At 27.1% G+C, this 21740-nt stretch overlaps 2 protein-coding genes across 2 annotated transcripts; one reads left to right on the top strand and one right to left on the bottom strand.

The window, feature by feature from the left end:
* Positions 1–5820: 5820 nt before the first annotated feature.
* Positions 5821–8845, bottom strand: LOC132920899 (uncharacterized). The gene is made up of 7 exons (XM_060983627.1): positions 8336–8845; positions 8038–8277; positions 7831–7952; positions 7525–7636; positions 7121–7233; positions 6131–6322; positions 5821–6066 (listed from the first exon to the last, which is right to left on the bottom strand). Exons 2-7 carry the CDS (start codon positions 8162–8164, stop codon positions 5944–5946), a joined length of 789 nt encoding a protein of 262 aa, XP_060839610.1. The 5' UTR covers positions 8165–8277; positions 8336–8845; the 3' UTR covers positions 5821–5943.
* A 6543-nt stretch (positions 8846–15388) lies between these two features.
* LOC132921606 (alpha-L-fucosidase) lies at positions 15389–21143 on the top strand. Its single transcript, XM_060984727.1, has 9 exons — positions 15389–16027; positions 18077–18218; positions 18587–18693; positions 18801–18961; positions 19136–19337; positions 20102–20242; positions 20408–20573; positions 20648–20786; positions 20929–21143. The coding sequence occupies exons 1-9, from the start codon at positions 15784–15786 to the stop codon at positions 21028–21030; spliced, it is 1404 nt and encodes a 467-aa protein (XP_060840710.1). The 5' UTR covers positions 15389–15783; the 3' UTR covers positions 21031–21143.
* The last annotated feature ends 597 nt before the right edge of the window (positions 21144–21740 follow it).

Below are 21740 nucleotides of genomic sequence, written 5' to 3'. Positions count from 1 at the left end.
CGTGCCTATAATTTAAACCCGTTTTATTATTTAGCTAAAGACTCCTTAGGGTTTATTCGATAATATTATATAATATTATTTTAGGCTTAAAACAAAACACTATTCTAATTCCTTTTGTTTTAAAATTGTTCGAGTTTGAAATATAATAATATATCCTCTACTGATTTATACTATTCTTCAGCATTTAAAATATACAATATTGATTTAATTTAAAACTGCACATATCCATCTATATTATATAAATCCTAATATATTTGAATATATATATAAATTCATATTTTAAAATGTATGTTATATAAACGAATATGAAACGATTAATAATGCTTCTGGATCTGGATCTATGAACCCTATGATATTAAGAAATTACAAAAATCGATTTAAATATATTACGTATTTTAGATATGTTCAAACCACCCTGAATTTTCTTTTATAATTTTAAACACACTTAATTACGATAGTTTTTAAAAATATATATTAATGTATATTATAGGAGGCGGACATCACGTGGAATAATGAATAAAATCAAAACGCTTTACTTAAATATTAAAAATATGTTTTTATCCTCTAATTTATATTAACTAGATTATATTGACCAGGTAAGTCGTAGTACTAATAAAAATGTAAAAACACTTGATAGCTGACACCCACGCCCTAAGCACTTGAGCACTGTAGTTTTAAACCTTTTCCAGTTTAAAATTATTATATGTAATAGCAGTATTATGGATAGTCTAAAATATTTTTAATTCAAAATGTTTTGTCGCAATACGGACACACATCTAACAAATTATTTGTTGTGCACTTCAATACGTGTCCTCAAACATTTTATACGTACTCATGTATAACTTATTTTTTTATACTAGGTATATTTCTATGACGTTTATTTGAAGTATAATATATCATTTGTTATTTATTTTATACCTTTATGGTGTCTATATATATTATGTAATAGAATAATATTATTAAAGACCGATATTCGCATATTACATTAAATATTCAAGAGAGCTATATATTTTTTTTTTGTGTGTTCATTTATCCGTACGTAAATTATTTTTTTTTGTACCTACCAGCTACCTATTACCTATAAATATTTTAAAGCTTATTTAATTATTACGTAGATTCCTATGTATTACAATATTTCGAGAAAAAAATAAGTTTTTTCCTGGTACATTTGCCCTATATTAATATATTACTGGCTATTTTTAAACAAGAAAACACAATGAAATGCTTTGTAGACTTTATTTGTTACCCGCATCCTATCGGAATAGAACATGTGATAATAATATTAGTTTGTAGACTTAAAAGGCCGCTACACCAACATTTGTTTTCTCTGTATATTTTCCACATAATATAGGAACAATAATATTCCATATTTTTACGATTACGACTCTCTGGTTCAGTTTAGGACAAAGGCACCTATTATATATTTTATAAAGAAGAATATTTCCTGTACATTGACCGGATAGGTTTTAATATTTAAATTTTTTATAAATACAAACATGTTTAAATGTTTTAATTAATTTAATTTAAAATAATTTTGATTGTTTTTAACATTAATAATTTATTCGAAAATGTAAATATTAAAAATCTATCCGGTCAATGCACAAGAAATATTCTTCTTTATAAAATATATAATGGGTACCTATCTTTGTCCTAAACCGAAACAGAGAGTCGTAATCGTAGAAATACGGAATATATTTGTTCCTATATTATGTGGGAGTTGGACAGAGAAAACAAATATTGGTGTGGCGGCCAATTAATAATAAAAAATAGTTCAACAAAGTCATGTTCGGATTACGTTTATAAAAACACGGTCTATACCAAAAACAAGAACAAGTGCGTTTCTAATTATTCTAACAAATCATTTCCCGATGTTAAATTTTTCAAATCTAATATTTTTTACAGCAGTTACCACAACTTTCAACTTAAAGAAACCCGCCCCATTTTCTAACCAAACTACTGTACCTCACTTCCTTTTTATTATTACTATTTTACGCATCACGAAATTCATATTAGTCAATGTCATTTGCATACATAATATAGTTACTTGCTGTGCGTGTTAATATATTTTATTACATTTGATTTTTGGTAGGATTACTCAAATCCGCTTTTTTTTACACGCGATGTCAAACAACAACAACAAAAAAGATTTAAAAATTGGAAACTTTTAAAACATTTTTACGCATTGTCGATCTTTCTCTCTCTCATCGACGTCATGTTTTCCATTCAATAATGTTTGATATCATTTCCGTCAAGTTTTGTTTTGTACACGATTCTATACCAGACGTATACATATAGGTGTTATTTTCTCATTCGTTAGCTACATCATGTCCTTCCAAACGTAAACATTTAACATCATATTAAATTGTTTTATTATAAAGTGTATTTGAAGTATTTTATTAATTATTAACATTTATAATTAAATAGATTATTACTTATTAGCCTATATTTTTCTATAATGACAATAATAGCAGTACAACTCATTATTTTCGGAAGTAAACACTAAACAGAATGGCAATCGAACTAATTTTAATTTTAAATTTATAATTTGTTACAGCGTACTTTTATTATTTTTATTGATTCACACTGTTTCAGGTTCACTGGTTCACAAGATAAACATTACGTAAAACAATTGATAATGCATCAATAAGTATGCATCGATTTACGCACCTTATCGATTGTCTTGTAGTGTGATATTATGTATGCATACAAGGAATTGTTTCACAAATGCACGCGGTCAACGATCCTTCTAACAACAACAAAATATCAAATATTTGATTAGGATTATGCATTATTTTAAACTAAAATATAAGAGTAGCAAATATTTAATTAAAAAAAAATACCAATTAGTTTTTGTTAAGCGTTGCGCCGTTGCAATAGTTTGTTTTGCAATCTATCAAGTTTTATGTGTTTGAATTGACGTCAGACGAGATTAAGTTTGGACCATAAAATGAATTGCCTTTCAACATATAGAAATACACAAATAATTTATCACTTGTCATTAATGCATTAGTGTCGAATATATTTATTTTATTAACATTTAAGGGCAGCCGCAATGAAAGGTCGTTATAGTGGCCAAACCTCCATAGTCCCTGTTATTATTTTTGATTTTTTTTATACATGTCGCAATACACTTGATTAAATTGTGCATTTCATGAAAAGTTATCTGGTTTATGAAATGGAAACCATTGAAATAAAATATTTTTGTGTTGATTATTTAACATAATAGTTTTGAGTGTTATATTTTTTTTGTCATATTACTAAGTAAAAATGTATTCTAAATGTGTGTCAAAACCATTCACTCATACTACATACTTACATAACACCATTTTAATACATTTACGTAATTATTTTACTGCTAAAATGTCCGATATTGGTGTTCGGTTTAGATTAAAACTTGATTTCAACGACAAGTTATCTATTGAGTTTTTTTGAGTTGACCACAGGACACAAAAAGGCCAAGAGAAAGGCCCATGCAGCGATGGCGAGATAGAATCATAAATACATCGAGGTTGGGAGTGAACAATGGAAAGAAACTTTGTTTACAATGGGTATGCTTGGAAGCAAGTGGTTATTGCAGCAATGAACCTAAATGACCCATAAAAGCCAAAAGAATAAATAAATTAATGATGAACATATACGTCATAAATTATATAAAATTGAAAATTGAAAAATAAATACATGCATTATATAATTTAATGTTGATTTTTTTTTTGAAAAAAGGCCATTTTTAGTTTTTATATTTATCCTTATACATTTTACATATTTGTACATTAATAGATTTGAATAATGAATTACAATAATATTTTTGTGGCTTAAACATAAACGATATTTTTTAATAAATATCTAGTATTTTTAGTAACAGGATTAATGAATTGTAAATACCTACTATTGTAAAAACAGCTGTATGTCTACATTAGTTATTTTTGATTCTGACTTCCTCGCTGCCCCCCCCCCCCCAACGTGTTGGACATGGTCATTTTATAATCCAATTTAGTTATTTTATTTATACGTTTAAGATCATGCCTCCCTTTCTATTTTATTATTATTTTTAAGTTATCATCAAATTGTATACATATCGTATATACATATATATCTTTTAAATGTATTACTGGGTTAAATTATAGTATATCTTATTCCTATTTGTTTTGTCTTAGGTTAAAACCTTAGCGTATTAAATATTATTTTTTCCTAATGTTTATTCTATAATATACCATGATTATTTCACCTATAGTTCCTAACACCTATCAATAAATTCAAATGTTCATTGTAACTCTTAACCATACTCGTATAAAATGTGTTTTTGAAAATTTAAAATTTTATAATTGGTTATTGTATAATCATCAAAATTAAGTTAATACTATTTTAAATATTTATTTTAACATTTTATAATTTTTATTATATTTCTTATTATAATGCATTAATAATGAAACAAAATATGAAATTATTAAAACAACAACAATAAACGTAAATAGCGAATATTTGGAATACTATAATATGCTCTGGAAGAATAGTCAATATAATATGTAACGATGTAAATATTTTGCCGCGTATATAGCGCCTAAAAACACAAACGATGATCGTGAATTGTATAAAATATATTAAATCTTATATTTTATAATTATAATTTATAAGCATAAGTTTAAATTAGAATTCACGAAATTTATCAACCACATTCAATACAGTTAGATACGTCGTGTATGACATTAAAAAGTATTTAAAAAAATATTAGTATTCCATTCTACAGATGAATATTGAATGCAAAGTAAAATCCATTTAAAACTATTGTTAGTATTTGACTAACGCACAAATATTAGTAATATTCAATAATACTAAATAATCTCAATGGCTCAAAGTCTATAGCCATATAGGAGTTGCAAAATGTATAATAAAGAATAATTATCACAGATTTATATTTCAAAAGAAAATAGACAAGAATAGGATACTAAAAGTAAAAAAGCTATTTTTTTAGATTATAGCGTTACTGCAAAAGGTTATAGAGTACCTATGGTCTCCAGACTTAAATATTGTATTAAAATCTAATGTACTTAGAGATTATATTTTTAAGAACAAGAATAATTTAATAATCATTCTATTCTATTGATTATTTTGTTTTAGCGAATCTAATTGTTATTAATTAAACAAATGACAATGCTACAATTTATTACCAGTTTATTATTAAGATGGAGGTTCTTCATAAATTATTTGACAATATATAATATTATTTTATGATAGGCTTAAGATAACACAATAATAATCTCTTGCTTTGAAACATTTCAACTTTTAAGAACTTTCCATAAAATAATAAATAACATGGTTTCTTCTAGACTAGTATAATTGATTATAAATACTACTATATTTATAATCAATGCTAGTATGTATAAATCGTAGTATATTAATATATACTTACATAAAATTATATGTAGTCATGTTGGTACCATTTGTAAATCTATGATATATCCTTTGTTGATCTACATAAATCTTTAGCATTTCAAGTGTAAAGACAGTATTAATTATTTTTATATAAGTGTACCTATCCATATATTATATAAATCACAATTTATTGGTGTATAAAATATATAGATTCTTACTTTAGAATGTAAGTAGAATAAACATAAATAAAATGATTATTTATGTTTATAAGCTTTAATTTTAATTTTAGGTATTATTAATTATAATATTAAGAAATTATAAGTACCGAGTATGATAAACCGTAATACAATATATTTTATTTTAATATTTTAGATAATATGCTAAAAATATACTGAATTTTGTTTTAAATTTTATTAACACACTTAATTACTATAATATTTTTCTACAATAAATTTAGAAGTTATAATTATAAATAATAATCACAGTATATCAAACAAGAATAATAAATACCTATTTATCAGTAAATGATTTTAAAAATTATGTTGTGGATTATAAAAAATATTTTTTGTATGTTCAATTTTTATTAGTTTTCAATAGCCCTTCAATGTTTTTCTTCAGAAGAAGTAATTCACATTTAGTCTGTTCATCAAAAGATATATCCATAGTAGAACCAACTCTGGGTAATATTGAAAGAACCTTAAAAAACAACAACATATAAGTATAAAAAAATGACTATTACTATATTTTAAGTTTAAATTACATTTCCATTGGCTAACGGTACACTGACTGAAGCCATGTCATCTCTAGAAACCGATGAAATCATGAGTGGACTTCCTGTCATTGAAAGTGCAATTTCTCCTTGATTTGGGTACCTCATAATCGACATTGGTTCATTCATATTTAATTTTGGTGTAACGGTGGCTGAAGATACATATGGTTGATTAATTGGAGTCTGAAATATATATATATATATAATATATGTTTTAATAAGATTAATATTTTACATATTTAAAAAGAATATAAAAAAATAGCAATAAAAAAGGACTAAAACATATTTTGTACTACATATAAAAATTGATGATTGTATATTTTTTGGGCAGTTAAAATCTATATTAATTATGAAATATATTTATTTGCATATTATATTTTTTTGTGTTCTGATATTAAAATTAATTGAATTAGAACAATAATATGTAATTGTTTAATGTTTTGAGTCTAAACCATTTTTAGTTTTTATATTGAGATTTAAGGCAATCATTCCAGATATGAGTAAAGTATTAAGAAAAAAAATGTTTAGTTAAAAACATTATTTTCTAAAATTTGATTATTTACTCACACATTTAAATTTAATATAACAGGATGCAAATTATAATTGTTATAAGATATAATATAAATTTTTATAATAATGAAAAAATTGTATGGTGTTATTGTGGGGGTAAAAATAATAAGATATTTTGGCTATTTTTATTCTGTTTTAAAGTAAAAAAATTATATTTTTTTTCCTGTAAAATAGTAATTTTGACATATTCTTTTTTACATATTTTGTATACTGTCCAATTTATAATTTATTATTAATTAATAAAAGACTAACACAAGTAATAAAAAATTATTGAAAAACAATAACTATGTTATACATGATTGCTAAAACTATTATACATTTTAAGTTTCAGTAATACTTAACTGATATGAATAAGTATTTATCTAAGTTAATTCTTTGAATATTAATATTTCATACATTAGGTATATTTACTTTTAACTTAGATTCTATTATTTCTGTTAATAGTGGGCGATTATCATCAATATGTGTGGAACTGCTGCATTTTACTTCTGTTGTAGTAACAGTAGAGCCATAGGTCTTGAATACTAAAAGAACAAAATTTATAATTATGGTCTAGTACTACTGTTTTTGAAATAAATTAAAAATACATTTTTTTCATTAAAATCAAATGCCTGAAACAAATTTGAAAATTATTACAGTTGTTATTTTGTCAAGACTGCTTTGTACTATTACCACAGATTTATTTCTTTTAAATCACTCCAACTAATTACTCGGTATTAGTTATCTTAATGTTTGAACTGTAAGCCGTTAGACTGTGAATCATTATTATACAAATACAAAAAAGATTTAGTTTTAAAATGGCTACTTATTCTTACCACTTTTTTGTTTGGTCACTCTATTTGCTGTATCTTGGGTAACTAGCCTTGAAGGTTGTTCCAGTTTATTATCAGTTACACAGTTAGATTTTGTTGGATGTTGCTTAAGAATCTGCAAAAATAAATTATGATTACTTGTAATAATAATTACTGTATAATATAATTAGTAGTATAATACTATGTTAATTTTGGTATAATACAATTTGATTAAAATAAATAAATAAATAAATATTCAATGTTTATTATGTTCTATAATCCAATAGATATTGAAATTGATACCAAGGTAATGTTATGATACCTACTCACCATGTCATAGAGATTACTATGTAATAAATCACCAATTTTCATTTTTGTCATTAAAAATGCATTTTCGATTAAATTTGTATAGTTTTCAATTATGGCGAAAAAATGATTTTTAATATTTTGTTCTAAAAAACGAAAAAAGCAAACACATCTTAACAAACACATAAATTGAATAATCGTGCTCGATATGGCATGCATTATGGATATTACTTTCACAATCAAATTCGTATAAAATGTCTTTTATAGTTTTCGATTGATTGCCCATGGTCGCATTCACACCAGTCAAATTCATTTCAACTGCCGAACGTTCGACTTTTCTTCCCTTGGTACGTGGCATTTTGGATGAACTTATTTCTGGGACAATCAATAAAATATATTACTTTAGATACTTTAAGATTGAACTGCAAGTGAACTTGACACGAGTAGTGGGTTATTTGCGACGACGGATAACTGTAACACGAATAGTGGTTAGGGCATCGATGGACAACAATATATCAAACATACGTACTAGGTATGTTTAATCTATGTCGACACCAAACTACACAGCAGGTACACACTAAAATATAAATATAATAATTAAGTACAAACTAATTTAGTAATATTACTAATATTTATATTTTGAATTTTTGACTTTGAGCACCAGCCAGTCCAGCCACCGAGCCACCAATGTTTAACATTGTTTTGTTGTACTGAAAATTTTAATTATTATTTATTATCATAATGACATAATAATACTGATTATTAATAATTATTAAACATCCATTTTTATTTTTAGCCATTTTCTAGTATTTTATCAGTAAATATTATCTTACTAATTATCCGAGCCTCTTTGGTACCTGGATACTACGATCACAGAATAAAATACATAATCAGTGGCGCCGATCCTTTTTTTAAACCACTGGGGTAAACCCTGTTTGAGGCCTTGAGGGTACCACTTACCCACACACCCAAGCCTGATTAAAGGGGGTGGAGTATAAGATATCTTCTCTACATTGTGCCTGCTTACTGCATTAAATGTATTTTGCTTATCTGTCGTCTACTTCTTTGTATTTACTATTTAGTATTTACAACTTACAACCATATCTATCAAAAAAAATTACTCACAACCCATTAAAAAGTTCTGAGGTATTTACCCCACTTGCTATATGTGATCGGCGCCACTGAATATAATAATATTTTTGAATATTTCATATTAATATATTCTGCTCCCTGTGGTGAAAATAGTGAAATCATATTTAGGTACTGATTAATACTGACTAGTACTGAAATAACAATTCATTGTTTTATATTATCATCTTCATTTATGAACTTAGAAGCAATAGAAGCATAGAAAACTAAAAATTTACTTGCTTTAAAGTTAAAAATTATTATTTGGTTTGTTCTATATACATACACTTATTTTTTGCTAACTTTATTTATGTCTTATATAATTATCCGCAAATCCCCATTCATAATTAGGAATTAGTTTACTAATATTGCTATATTCCGTTAGACCAGGGGTCGGCAATGTGCGGCTCGCGAGCCACATGTGGCTCTTTCGGTCTAAAGTGGCGGCTCTCCAGCTACACACACAAAAATTAATATTTTATGTTCAAAAACAATATTTTATAAAAAAAGTATATTTTTTTTGGGTCAACATATTCGTGTGAGCAAGCGTTCTCTTGCATGAATACAATAAAAAATAAAGTAAGAAGCCAACTAACAAATAAAAATCTAGAGTCGTGCTTGAAACTTAAAACAACAAGTTATGAGCCAAATTTAAAAGACCTTTCTAAAGACATGCAAAGCCATTGCTCCCATTGATGTGTTTCTCTATTATTAAAAACTGTTTTTTTTATTATAAATGTATTATATTATAATAATTAATTTTGTTATTATTATGTCTATTAAAATTTAAAAATAAAATTATATTTAAAAAATTACGAACATTTTTAGTGGCTCTTTAAAATCTGAAAAATTTTGTATATTGTAACTTTTGGCTCTTCCATCAAAAAAGATTGCCGACCCCTGCGTTAGACTTATTCAAAGAGATGATTTTCTTGTAAAAAATCGAAGTAAAAAAAATAAGTACTCATACTTTTACTTTAGACACAAAAAATTGATTGTTTAATTTTAGTAAATTTAACTGTAAGCAGTCCTTAAATTTATAATAAACATATTATTACTAGCTGATACTCGTGATTTCGTCCACTTAGTTATTTTATTAACAATATATTTTTACCCGATTTCGCCCTTGTACATTTTTAAAAAAATTTGTACTAAATCTAATTTAATTAATTTTTTAATTAAAAATTTAAACTTAATAGATATTTTGTTTTTGTTCTTTTTTTGTCTTCACTTTTTAATTTATTTCTTTGTATTTAGTTCTTTTTTTTTTAGCTTTTCATATTAACCAATTACCCTAATTGAAAAATATCTTTACATATAAAGTACAACGTTTAGTTTTCGATTTTCTCGGTCTAAAAACAACAGCGTCAGTTCTTAGTGGGCACTGGGCAGTGGCATCCTACGTGATCATGTCATATATAGTTATATTAGTTACATACTATTATACTAATTAGTAATTTTGCAATAATACTAATAGGTATAAACTGCAAACTGCTGTGATATATTGTATAAATATCTTATTTTAACATATTTTTATAAATTCCTTTTTTTGTTTTTTCATTCATCTGCCCCACCGTTTTATTTGTCGGCGCTAAAACTGGCGTTTCACATCGTCATTCTTGATTGCCCATATTTATTTGCAGATCAGGATTTACATTCTTTTGTGTTATTGACGATTTGACATAATTCACGGTTCAATTTAATCATGCCGTTACTGTCTATTGCCATAAAATCTTCTCCGATTTTTAGAAGTACAATCGCTGAATTGGATATTGTTTTGATTGTACATCATTATGCAGTTGTACTCGTATGTGTGTAGTCAGACAAATATTTTTTACGTGTTCCCTTAATTATAGAAATTTTCAAACAGGTACTGATTTATTTCATATGTCAGTGCCCTTAGTAATCACCGGCAGGGTCTGTTTAAATTCACTAGCTAAAATTACCACCATCTCTTCCGTGATAGGTACTCTGGTTACTCTTGATGTCTTTCTAGTGCGATCTAGTGCTTAGATTGCTCTTTTATAGGACATCGTACATTCATCCCAAACCAATAGCTTACACTACTGCAAATATTCGTTCGCGGTCACTGCTATTCCAGAGGAAGCTACAGCAACATCAACTCCTTTATTTTGTCTTTCCAGATAAAAGCTAATGCAGTAGATTCTTATCATGTTAAACGTTGCTATCTTGAGGTACATTGAATGCCCCTTGAAATTACTATTACACTTGACAGAGTTTTCTCTCGATAACTCGAAATAAAATTAATCGTTTTTCGTTATCTCGAGTAAACACAAATAATATTTTTATTACGGCAAGAACAGACAATTTAGCAGTGCAGCATTCAGTATAGTGATTGTGATTTTACGCGTTAGTAATCAATATTTGTAGTCATTCGTGAATCGTGATACAATATAGTGAAATGGAAAATAAGCGTAAATTAAATGTTCTTACAATTAATATTCTCATTTTTACAAAGACAAAAGTAATAGGTATTAAACAAACTTAAATGACAGATTTAATAAAAAAAATATTCATTATTATAGTACATTGATATGTATGTATAGTATTAGTACTTTAAGTATAAAGTATTCATATTATGTATTTTAAGCATTCAAATTATTTTATTTACCAATTTTTTAATAATCTCAAACTTTTTTCCGTTCCCTTGAGATTCGACAAAACGAGAATCTACTGTAAGACATTTAAAAGAAACGTTTTTCCAGTACCTGGGGTATACAAGAAAAACAAATCAACTTGTTTACTTTCAATTTTTTGAATAACTTTATTAAAGTCTAAGCTTTGTTCTTAGTTCAAAAGTGGAACGGCCTCCATTATTTTTGATTTAAAGAAGTAGTATCGTAGTGATCTAGTTCTCCTATTAAATCACTACTATATAACTTCCCCAATCCTTTGTGGTCTGCTGATCTCGAAATCAAATAAATCTTTTCCAATTATAATTATAATTTGGTCTTAAAACTATGATTAGGGATGCGTGATGCTTTACCCCCACCAATCAGTTCGTCCAAAATCTGTTTTCCATCCTAACAATTTAGCGCAATTTACGACACTGCTCAAAAATATTATTGCTAAGTAGCTTTATCCATATTGTAATGTATAATGTGCATTATGATATAAATTCTATGAATAGTGTTAGTCACGATTTAATAAGACATATATTACCTAGAATAAAGATCAACCCTTATCTAATATATTAAAAATAAAACCAATAATGTGTGTACAAAAAAATAAATAATTATTAATTCATTGAAAAATTTTGCAAATTGTAAACAATATTTAATTTAAAAAGTACAGTTTGGGTTAAGTAAGGCACTGATTTTTGGATGGGATTTCAATTATTTTCAACCTATTTTATTTTATTCTAACACATAATGTATATTATGCCACTAATGATAATATAAGATTACTATAATAAGGGAATTATAAAAAAATAATTACATTAATTTTTATTTTTTTTTATACAACAAATCTATAAATATTAAAAATAAAAGCGGTTTTAGTGTCCTACTGTGCTATAGAATAGTAGCACAGTAGGCCAGACCGTTACTGCTACTGTTCCATGCTACTAAAATACTAACGTATATAAGTTGATTTCTAAAATGTCGTGATAGTATTCATATATTTTTATAATGTCAGAACTGTTAATTTTAATGTGAAAGTGAAACACATCTTGTCCACTATGGCGCTATTTCATTTGTCGTATGAATATTAATTATATATTAACATTAACAATGAAAACATTTTAAAGCTGTCTTTATGTTGTTCGTTGTACCTAGATTATTAAAAAAATAACTACGCAACTTTGTATAGCCTTTAGGCTTTGTATACAAAAGTTTGTGTATATTGTTGAAATACATACGTATAAGTTGCATAATATAAATTTAAATTTATACCATATAGTCATTGGAATTAGACACTATATAGTGAACAATATCAACTAGAACAACTATTGAACAAGTCTAAAATAAATTAAAATATAATTTATTTTAGCGAGTTTTTTAACAATTTTTTTTTATTGTAACGTACATACATTATAGGTACTTAAGACCGGGACAAGAGTCAAGAATTGGTTTCACAAGTCACGGCCCACATCATCTATTATACAAAAAAAACTTTAAAAACACAATTATTACTCTACTTTGTTTAAAAAAAAATCAGCGACTTCCGTCACCAAAGTAGGCACTTACCGCTCACGGTTCACATATAGTCACATTAGTTTGTTAAAATTAAAAATCTCTACTTTCATTTGTATAGTAAAATTCTAGAATAGAGTAAGTTGAACGTACAGAACAATTATTACAATTATATTATATTATAAGTTTAAAGTGTTTCATATTCAACTTGCATTTACGATTTGTTTCATGTCTTGGGATTGTATGGCGAGCTTATAATTTTTATTAATTAGTAATTACCTAATTGCTAGAGTTGAATATTGAAAATCTTTGTATAATGTGCGATCTTGTCTGGTAATTTTTGGCAGCAGATATCTACGTCACAATCAAAAATCGTTAAGATAAAAAACTTTTATATTTTGATATATTTAATAAATACTGATAATACTGTTGTTTGTTAATACATTGACGACAGAGCGATTTTTTACCATTTTTGTTGATATGTTTTTTGCGAATACATTTTTGTATCCGTTTGAAACACATGACAGCATGATGAGTATCAGAATATATAAACATAAAGATTATACTTATGAGTTTATTGACAATTCACTGAGCATTTTAGAATATCGTTTCAGTATTTCACTTATTTCACGCAAGTTACGCGCCAATCATATCAATTTGAGTTATATAGTTATAGCTTATACTAAAAAATTGTGGTTTTGCATATTTATTATTTTGCTTTAAATATTAATCATTACTGTACAAGTCTACACACAGTTATTTTCCTGTATATTATGAAGTTTTTTCCTGTGTTCCTTGGGTACCTCATTAGAAGGAGTTTGTCAAAGTTATGTTTTATGTGTCGTAGAAATAAATTATGGAGCTATTATTATATAATAATATTATAAATTTTAATGAGTACCCAGGTATTCGGTATTCTGAAATAATAACATTATGACGTGTTAATGTATATCGTATTGTTATGTTTTTAATTTAAATAAAACGTGAGCATTGTATATTGGGATGATAATATGACTCATAACTCATAACCCGCATCATTGAAATGAACTGTAATAATATGTAATCAAATGTAATTTCGTTTCTTTTTTTCAATTCAAATTCATTAAAAGTAAAGCTTGATGTTTTAGATAAATTATTTTATTACAATGATTAAGTAAACTATAGAAATAAGTATGCAAACAAATATATGTTGCATTAATTAAAAATAGTATTTGTAAAAAAAAAAACTATAGTGAGCACTGAGTAAATGTTTAAACATCATAGATCTCCCTCTAGTTTGGCTCGAACAGTATATGAGAATAGGTAAGTAATAAGTATACAGAATAATATAGTAACATAGTATATCATTTTACACCTAATATTACAAATATGTACAACATAAATATAAAATAATAACGTATACAATGTATGTCTGAACTTGATAATATTGTTATTTGTTAATAGTACAGAATTTCGATTGTATAAAAGATATTTCAGCATTTAGCATGCATAAACTATAGAAACTTTCAAAAATGATGGCCACAACATTGCAATTGCTATACATATTTATTATTTTTTCGTATTTTCGATACACCAAGTTTTTTTCCATATATGTATAGGTACGCACTTAACATACATTGCACATAACATATTATATTGGTAAACTATAGCCTATACATAAGAATTTGGAATTTGGAATTAATTTATCTGACAATATTCTAATAGTTTTTAATGAATAAGCCGGAACAACAAGCGCATGGGTAAAAAAATGGTGTCTACGACAAAGGTCAATGATAAACAATTAATAGTACGAGTGTACGCGAACTATATACGCTACGATATTGCATAAACGTATTACATACAGGGTCTTTCGAATTTCGTATTTCTCAACCATATACCTATAATACCTTATTCGTTCTCAAAATCTTGAACATCCCAAATACACGGTGTCTGAAAGATGTGGCGTGTACCTATATGAATATAATTTTAGTGTATGCAATTTTCAAATCTTCCCGATGTATATATTATGTATTTATGTATAATATATGGATATGTTTGCGAGTGCGTCCTCGCGCAATGATTAAATTGGTGAAGTGGTGCGTATGAAGAATTTGTACGTGTCACACGCACAACTATAACGCGGATGTAGATACCTATATACACACAACTCGACCAGTTTTCCGTCACGACCTTATCTGCGTACCTCACTGTATATACGTATATTATACAAATATAAAATTTATCATTATACGCATATAATATATGTAAATACGACCTCGAAATTTTTGTGCGTTTTTATTTCAAATTCAACGAGAAATTATAATGGTGTATAGACGATTGTATGCGCGTATATTATATAAGTATGTATATAATCTGGTGTTAATACGTTATGTACAATATATACCGCGGTTATGTTATGCAAATATTGCGGAGGTCCGTCCTTACGAATGCTATACATTGTACCACGTCCTGTGACCCCTGTAAGGTATATACAACTCGTAACCTGCAGCTGCAGTCAGTCGTTCGCGAGGCAACCGACGACAACGACGATCGTGCAGCCGGTGCTATACATAATATAATATTATCGTGCCACAATTTTGCTGTCTATCCGGTGTCGTTGTTTGCTCAACTGGAAAGTGTACACCAATAATATTGAGCCCGTAACATAACAAAATATTTCAATATACCTAGTCTCAAGTCCAGCGAATAAGGATAGATGTCGAACCTCCGCCACGTGACCGACGTGGTCCTTGCCATCGTTGTCACTGCGTGGATATCCGCCTCAGCAATCGCAGGGGCGGCATCAGCCGACATCCACAGATACGAGCCTGACTGGACCAGCTTGGATGCCAGACCGTTGCCTGCGTGGTACGACCAAGCCAAGTTCGGCGTGTTCATCCACTGGGGCGTGTACTCAGTGCCAGCGTTTGGCAGCGAATGGTTTTGGTTGAACTGGAGAGGTAACGAGTGAATTGTAAATCTGTTTGTAATGTTTGTATAATGGGTGATTCACCAATAAGCATACTCATCCCCCATTGTTTTTTTTTAATACCATACATTTATTCAAATTCTGAATTTTTGAAACTTTTAAGTTTACCTAAGGACCATAATATTTTCAATTATTTAGATTTGTATACCATTTAATTATGTAATAACTAATAAGTAATAACTATCTTACGGTACAAGCAAATGATGGTATTTTTTAAAAATTTTAAGTATCTAAATCAAAATTTAGACGTGTAGATCATGAGTTATTAAAATGTATAATAATAATAATATAGTAAGGATAATAGTTCTAAAAAATATCTGCAATAACGGATCTAGTATTTATTATACTAAATAAAACTATTATGGAATATTAATTGATTAATATTAGTTATGTACTAACATTTTACATTTTTAAACAATCCTTTCCCTCTAATCTTCTAAATCCATTATCATAGACCTATAATTAGAACACAAAGTCAAATAATTCAAAAACTATTCATACAATGTCGATTAAATAGGTACATAAACATTTTCAAAACAGATATATGATTAACAATACACAAGAAAAAGGTGATTCTCATTAAAAAAAAAGAAGTTGCAGGTACCATTCACTACAATATATTTCTCATAAAGTATAAAAATCTAAGTATTTGAAACTATGTATAGTATAGTACTTATATATACTTAAAAATTTAAAAATCAGAACGTAAATAAATTATTTATTAAAAGAAAAAATAGGAGCGAGCATGTTTGATGAATCTCCTGTACAATATGATGCATTATTATTTAAACTCATGTTTGTTCAGTTTGTTGTGATAATTATGTAATCCAGACATTCAGTAACCCAAAACAAAAGAAATAATTTAGCATCTTTAGTTGTAAAAACAATTTTTTTTTTAATTTCTATTAATAATCTTCCAATAGATTGTACTTACGATTATTATACATAATAATCAAATATTAACATAAAAATGAATAATATTTATGTATAAATAATATTAATGAATTTTATTTTGAAAGTTTTTTATGCAAGCACGTATCAAAGGGAGAGGTTCCATGAAAATAAAAAATAAAAATTATATTCAAAATTATTTAGACCCTCCCCATGAAAAATAAATAAATCCTGGTTACGTGTCATATATATATAATTATTATTATTATTATTATTTTATTTAATAATATAATATAGATAATAGTAATGCCAATTACAATGGTTCATTTCCTTCTAAACTGCACAGTAATACGAATAATATCACCTGCTACAATATTGTATATTTGCATCGTTATCTATAGTTTCATTTTGACATAATTTCATAGTAGAGAAAGTATTTTTTAATTGGTTTTATAATCATCTTTAAGAATTTATATTTTACGCATTATTGAATATTTATATAATTATATCTACTCAAAACGCATAGAGATTGTTTTAGGACCGATATTATAATCTATCAATTTTAAAAATGTATGTTGATTTCGCGTTATTAGGTATAACATTATTGGGTTTCTGATAAAATAATATTTTCTTAGATTACTCTATCGATTTCCGTGAGTACATTTTAGTTGTTAGGGTTAGGACTTAGTATATTTAGTAGTTACTGACTCTAAAGTCTAAGTCTGTGCCGTATTATTTTAATATGCTTATATTAATACGTTTGTTTGAGTAATTATTATAAACGTACAATTACATGAATGATTGTCCATTGTATGTTTAACAAGATGAAAGTACACAGCACCAATTTTTTCTTTAGTGTCATATTTGTGTATTGTTAAAAATACAATAGACGTGCATATATAAACGATTTACAAGCATTCTAAACGAAGTTATTCATATAAATAAATTAAGATTGATTGTTAAACAAAAACAATATTATTGAATAAAAATGTTGTAAGGTAGGGTTAACGTCTAAATGACTAGAAACAGTAGAAACTTGTTTACACTTGCCATTATGATAATCACTGAATCATATAATTACAAGTATTATACCTAATAATTATTTTTCATATTTACTTGACTTATACAGGTAGAAAGGGCGCAAACTATGTAAATTTTATGACAAAAAATTACAAACCGGGTTTCACGTACCAAGAATTTGGTCCCCAGTTCACCGCGGAGTTCTTCGACCCTATGCAATGGGCCAGTATCATCAAGGACTCCGGTGCAAAGTAACTATACATAATACATTATGTATTTATTTACGTAAAACCTTTTCTATTTTACAAACTGTATACTGTATAGGACCACTTGAAATTTCCACGACTAAATGTATGGGTATTATTATTTATTAGTGCATTACACATTAGAACACTGGAAGTAATGGTCGCAATATGTGCAATAAAATTAAGATCATCGCCGTGTTTATTTTCTCATTAGCTTAAAACATGAAATGTTGAGCAATAGAAAAACACAATGACAACTCTACCCACCCCACATATATTATATGTTCAATAATAATTAATTTAAAATAATATTATACTCGGTTATAATATTATTCGTTACAATAATATATATCTATTTATATAATATTATTTAGATACGTAGTATTGACCACTAAACACCACGAAGGTTACACATTGTGGCCTTCGAAAACATCATTCGGATGGAACTCTGTAGACGTCGGACCTCATAGAGATCTAGTAGGTACGTATATATACAATTGTGGAGTTATCATTTTTACGGCGTATAGTGCGTATACTATATATTAGGTATATCATAATATTATATTGTTGTGTTTTTGATGTATGAAGGTGACTTGAGTAGAGCCATAAGAAGTTTAAACAAGACTCGGTTTGGGGTGTACCATTCGTTATACGAATGGTTTAACCCACTTTGGTTACAGGACAAACAATCAAATTTGACCACCAACACTTTTGTGACCGAGAAAGTTCTCCCAGAACTTTACGAATTGGTAAAAATATTGATTATTATAATTTACGTTATAATATATAGTTATAAGGTATAGGTATATACTTATTACTTATATGATTAACCGTCCCAATAAAAATAATAATAAACATTCTTTATAATAATGGAACTTTAGCAACTATCATAATATACTCGTATACAATAATATATTATATAGGTGAACCATTACAAACCGGAAATCATATGGTCGGATGGCGAATGGGAAGCGCCGGACACTTACTGGGATTCGTTGAACTTCCTCGCTTGGCTCTACAACGACAGTCCTGTCAAAGACACAATAGTGGTAAATGATCGATGGGGTGGCAATACACTATGCAAGCATGGTGGATTTATGACCTGTGCAGATAGATATCAACCAGGTATTAATTGTACAATATATTATAGTTATAAATTCGAACATAAAATTAGATTAAATAAACTTTGAATGTACGCGTAGGTACAGCAGCGTGTACACAGTGTAAATATTTTATTGAAAATTATTTATTACTTATTTCAAAAACTATCAAAATTTTATATTTAATCATTTTTTTTACATATTATTAAGTCTTTAGTAAACAACATTTTTACATTTTACTATTTTTTTAAGTTTTTAACTGTTATGTGTTATATATTTTTAATTCCATGTTTCAAAGCAGCATAATATATTATTCGGAATATTTTGAAATAGGTATGAAAATCAAATTAAGGACTACATACTTAATTAGTTATAACTATTATTGTTATAATTATTAATTCAAAGTTTATATGTAGACAGTAGTGGACTTATATATTTTGCGTACTCTTGTGGCAGTGCCATAATTCCACTTCGCTTATAAAATTTTGAAACTCTTATAAATATAAACTACTCGTCAAAACTTCGATTTTACACTGAAAAATATTCTGTTTATAGAAATAAAAAATAAAAATATATATTGCAATTTAAAAAAATTAAACAGTTAAAAACCGATAAAAGAATAAAAAATTATCATAAATCAAAAATGTTAATAGTTTTTTTTTAAATAATGATTGTTTCTCAATAAAAGAATAACCTAGTTTTTATACTTTATAGAAATTATATTGTTATGTATTATAAGCCACTGTGCTAGTACAATGTCTATAGATTATACATATATTTATATTTCAGGGAAGGTAATTGGTCGAAAATGGGAGAACGCTATGACAATCGATAAGTATTCGTGGGGCTACAGGAGGAATGCTCGAGCATTAGATGTATACTCAATACAGAATTTAATCACCCAATTAGTTGAAACAGTAAGCTTTGGAGGTAAACAACTATACACAGACACACAGTATACGATTACTCTATAAATAAATTTACATTATTATATTTACTGAGTACATACTACATATATATATATATATATTTGATTAACTTATTAATTATAAACAATAATATATTGTATTTAAAAAGAAAAATATGAATTCACAGGTAATTTGTTACTAAACATTAGTCCTACTAGTGATGGCATGATACCGCCATTACACGAAGAACGTTTGCTACAAATTGGCCAATGGTTGTCGGTTAATGGGGAATCTATTTTTGACACCAATCCCTGGTTGGCATGTCAAAATGATACACAACATCCGCATTTATGGTAAAACTGAAACAACAGTACTTGAAATACATACAAATATACATTCATACATTTATTAAATACTTGGTTTTAAGGTATACGCGAGGGAAAAATACTTCGACAATTTATCCGATAGTTTTGCAATGGCCTGATGGTAATTTACTCAACTCTGCGTGTCTGGATAAATTAAATATTGAGTCTATTGTTATGCTGGACACACAAAGTAAACTCAAGGTAATTTAATAGATATTATATAGGTACCTAAGTAACTTTTCGCATTCGTATATAATATGATATATTTTGTGTATATGCATAATAAGGTATCTACATTATGACTTATTTTTCATTTTAACTATTGAATATTAAATTGTTATAGTGGGTTCAAAAGGCAGAAGGCGGTTTGATGATTAAGCTAGAAGATAAATCGAAAACCAAAACTAACTGGGGCTGGGCTCTACGGGTGACTTTAAATGTTTAATAAATGTTTTTTCGAGAACTGTATCCTTTCATTTGTACAAGTAATATTTCATAAGAAACAATTGTGCCAAACATCTATAACAAAAATATATATTTAACAGTTATACACTGAAATTAACGAGTAAAATTTATAAACAAATTTAAATTAGGTATAGGTACCATACTCACAGTTAATAAGAATCTTCTGGTCATTAAAAACATGTGGCTTCCGGTTAGTCCGATATGATCTTTTTGTATTTGTAATAAAAAAAATTCCACCTAATCAAATTACATTAAATACAATAAATTACCCATTAAATCATTATACTATAATGTTTACGTTTTTACAACTAAGAAATTATAATAAACTGAACTCACCTCGTTACAAAATGATTGCTGTGATATTTCATAAAGCGATCTTTTTGGCAATTTGCTGTTCTCGTATATTGTAACAGAGCATAGACATAATAAACATCCTCTCAATGAAGAAACCAAAAACGAAAGTATGGCATGAACATAGTGACTTAGACTGTAATTTTCATTTGTTCGCCTGAATATAATAATTTCAATATAAATTGCTAAAGAATACACGGACTCAAATTTAAGTTAATGTTACAACATAAAAAAAAAATTGTTTTTATTTTGGTTTGTTTAGAAGTACATTTAGAAAGGTATTTATAGTAAATTGTGTTATTTGGGTCAGTAGTTTTTTTAATGATAACCTATTAAATA

This window comes from Rhopalosiphum padi, chromosome 2 (assembly GCF_020882245.1).
Source record: "Rhopalosiphum padi isolate XX-2018 chromosome 2, ASM2088224v1, whole genome shotgun sequence".
Lineage (NCBI taxonomy): Eukaryota > Metazoa > Arthropoda > Insecta > Hemiptera > Aphididae > Rhopalosiphum > Rhopalosiphum padi.
The sequence above is the reverse complement of the archived record's forward strand: the minus strand, read 5'-3'. Positions and strand labels throughout refer to the sequence as shown.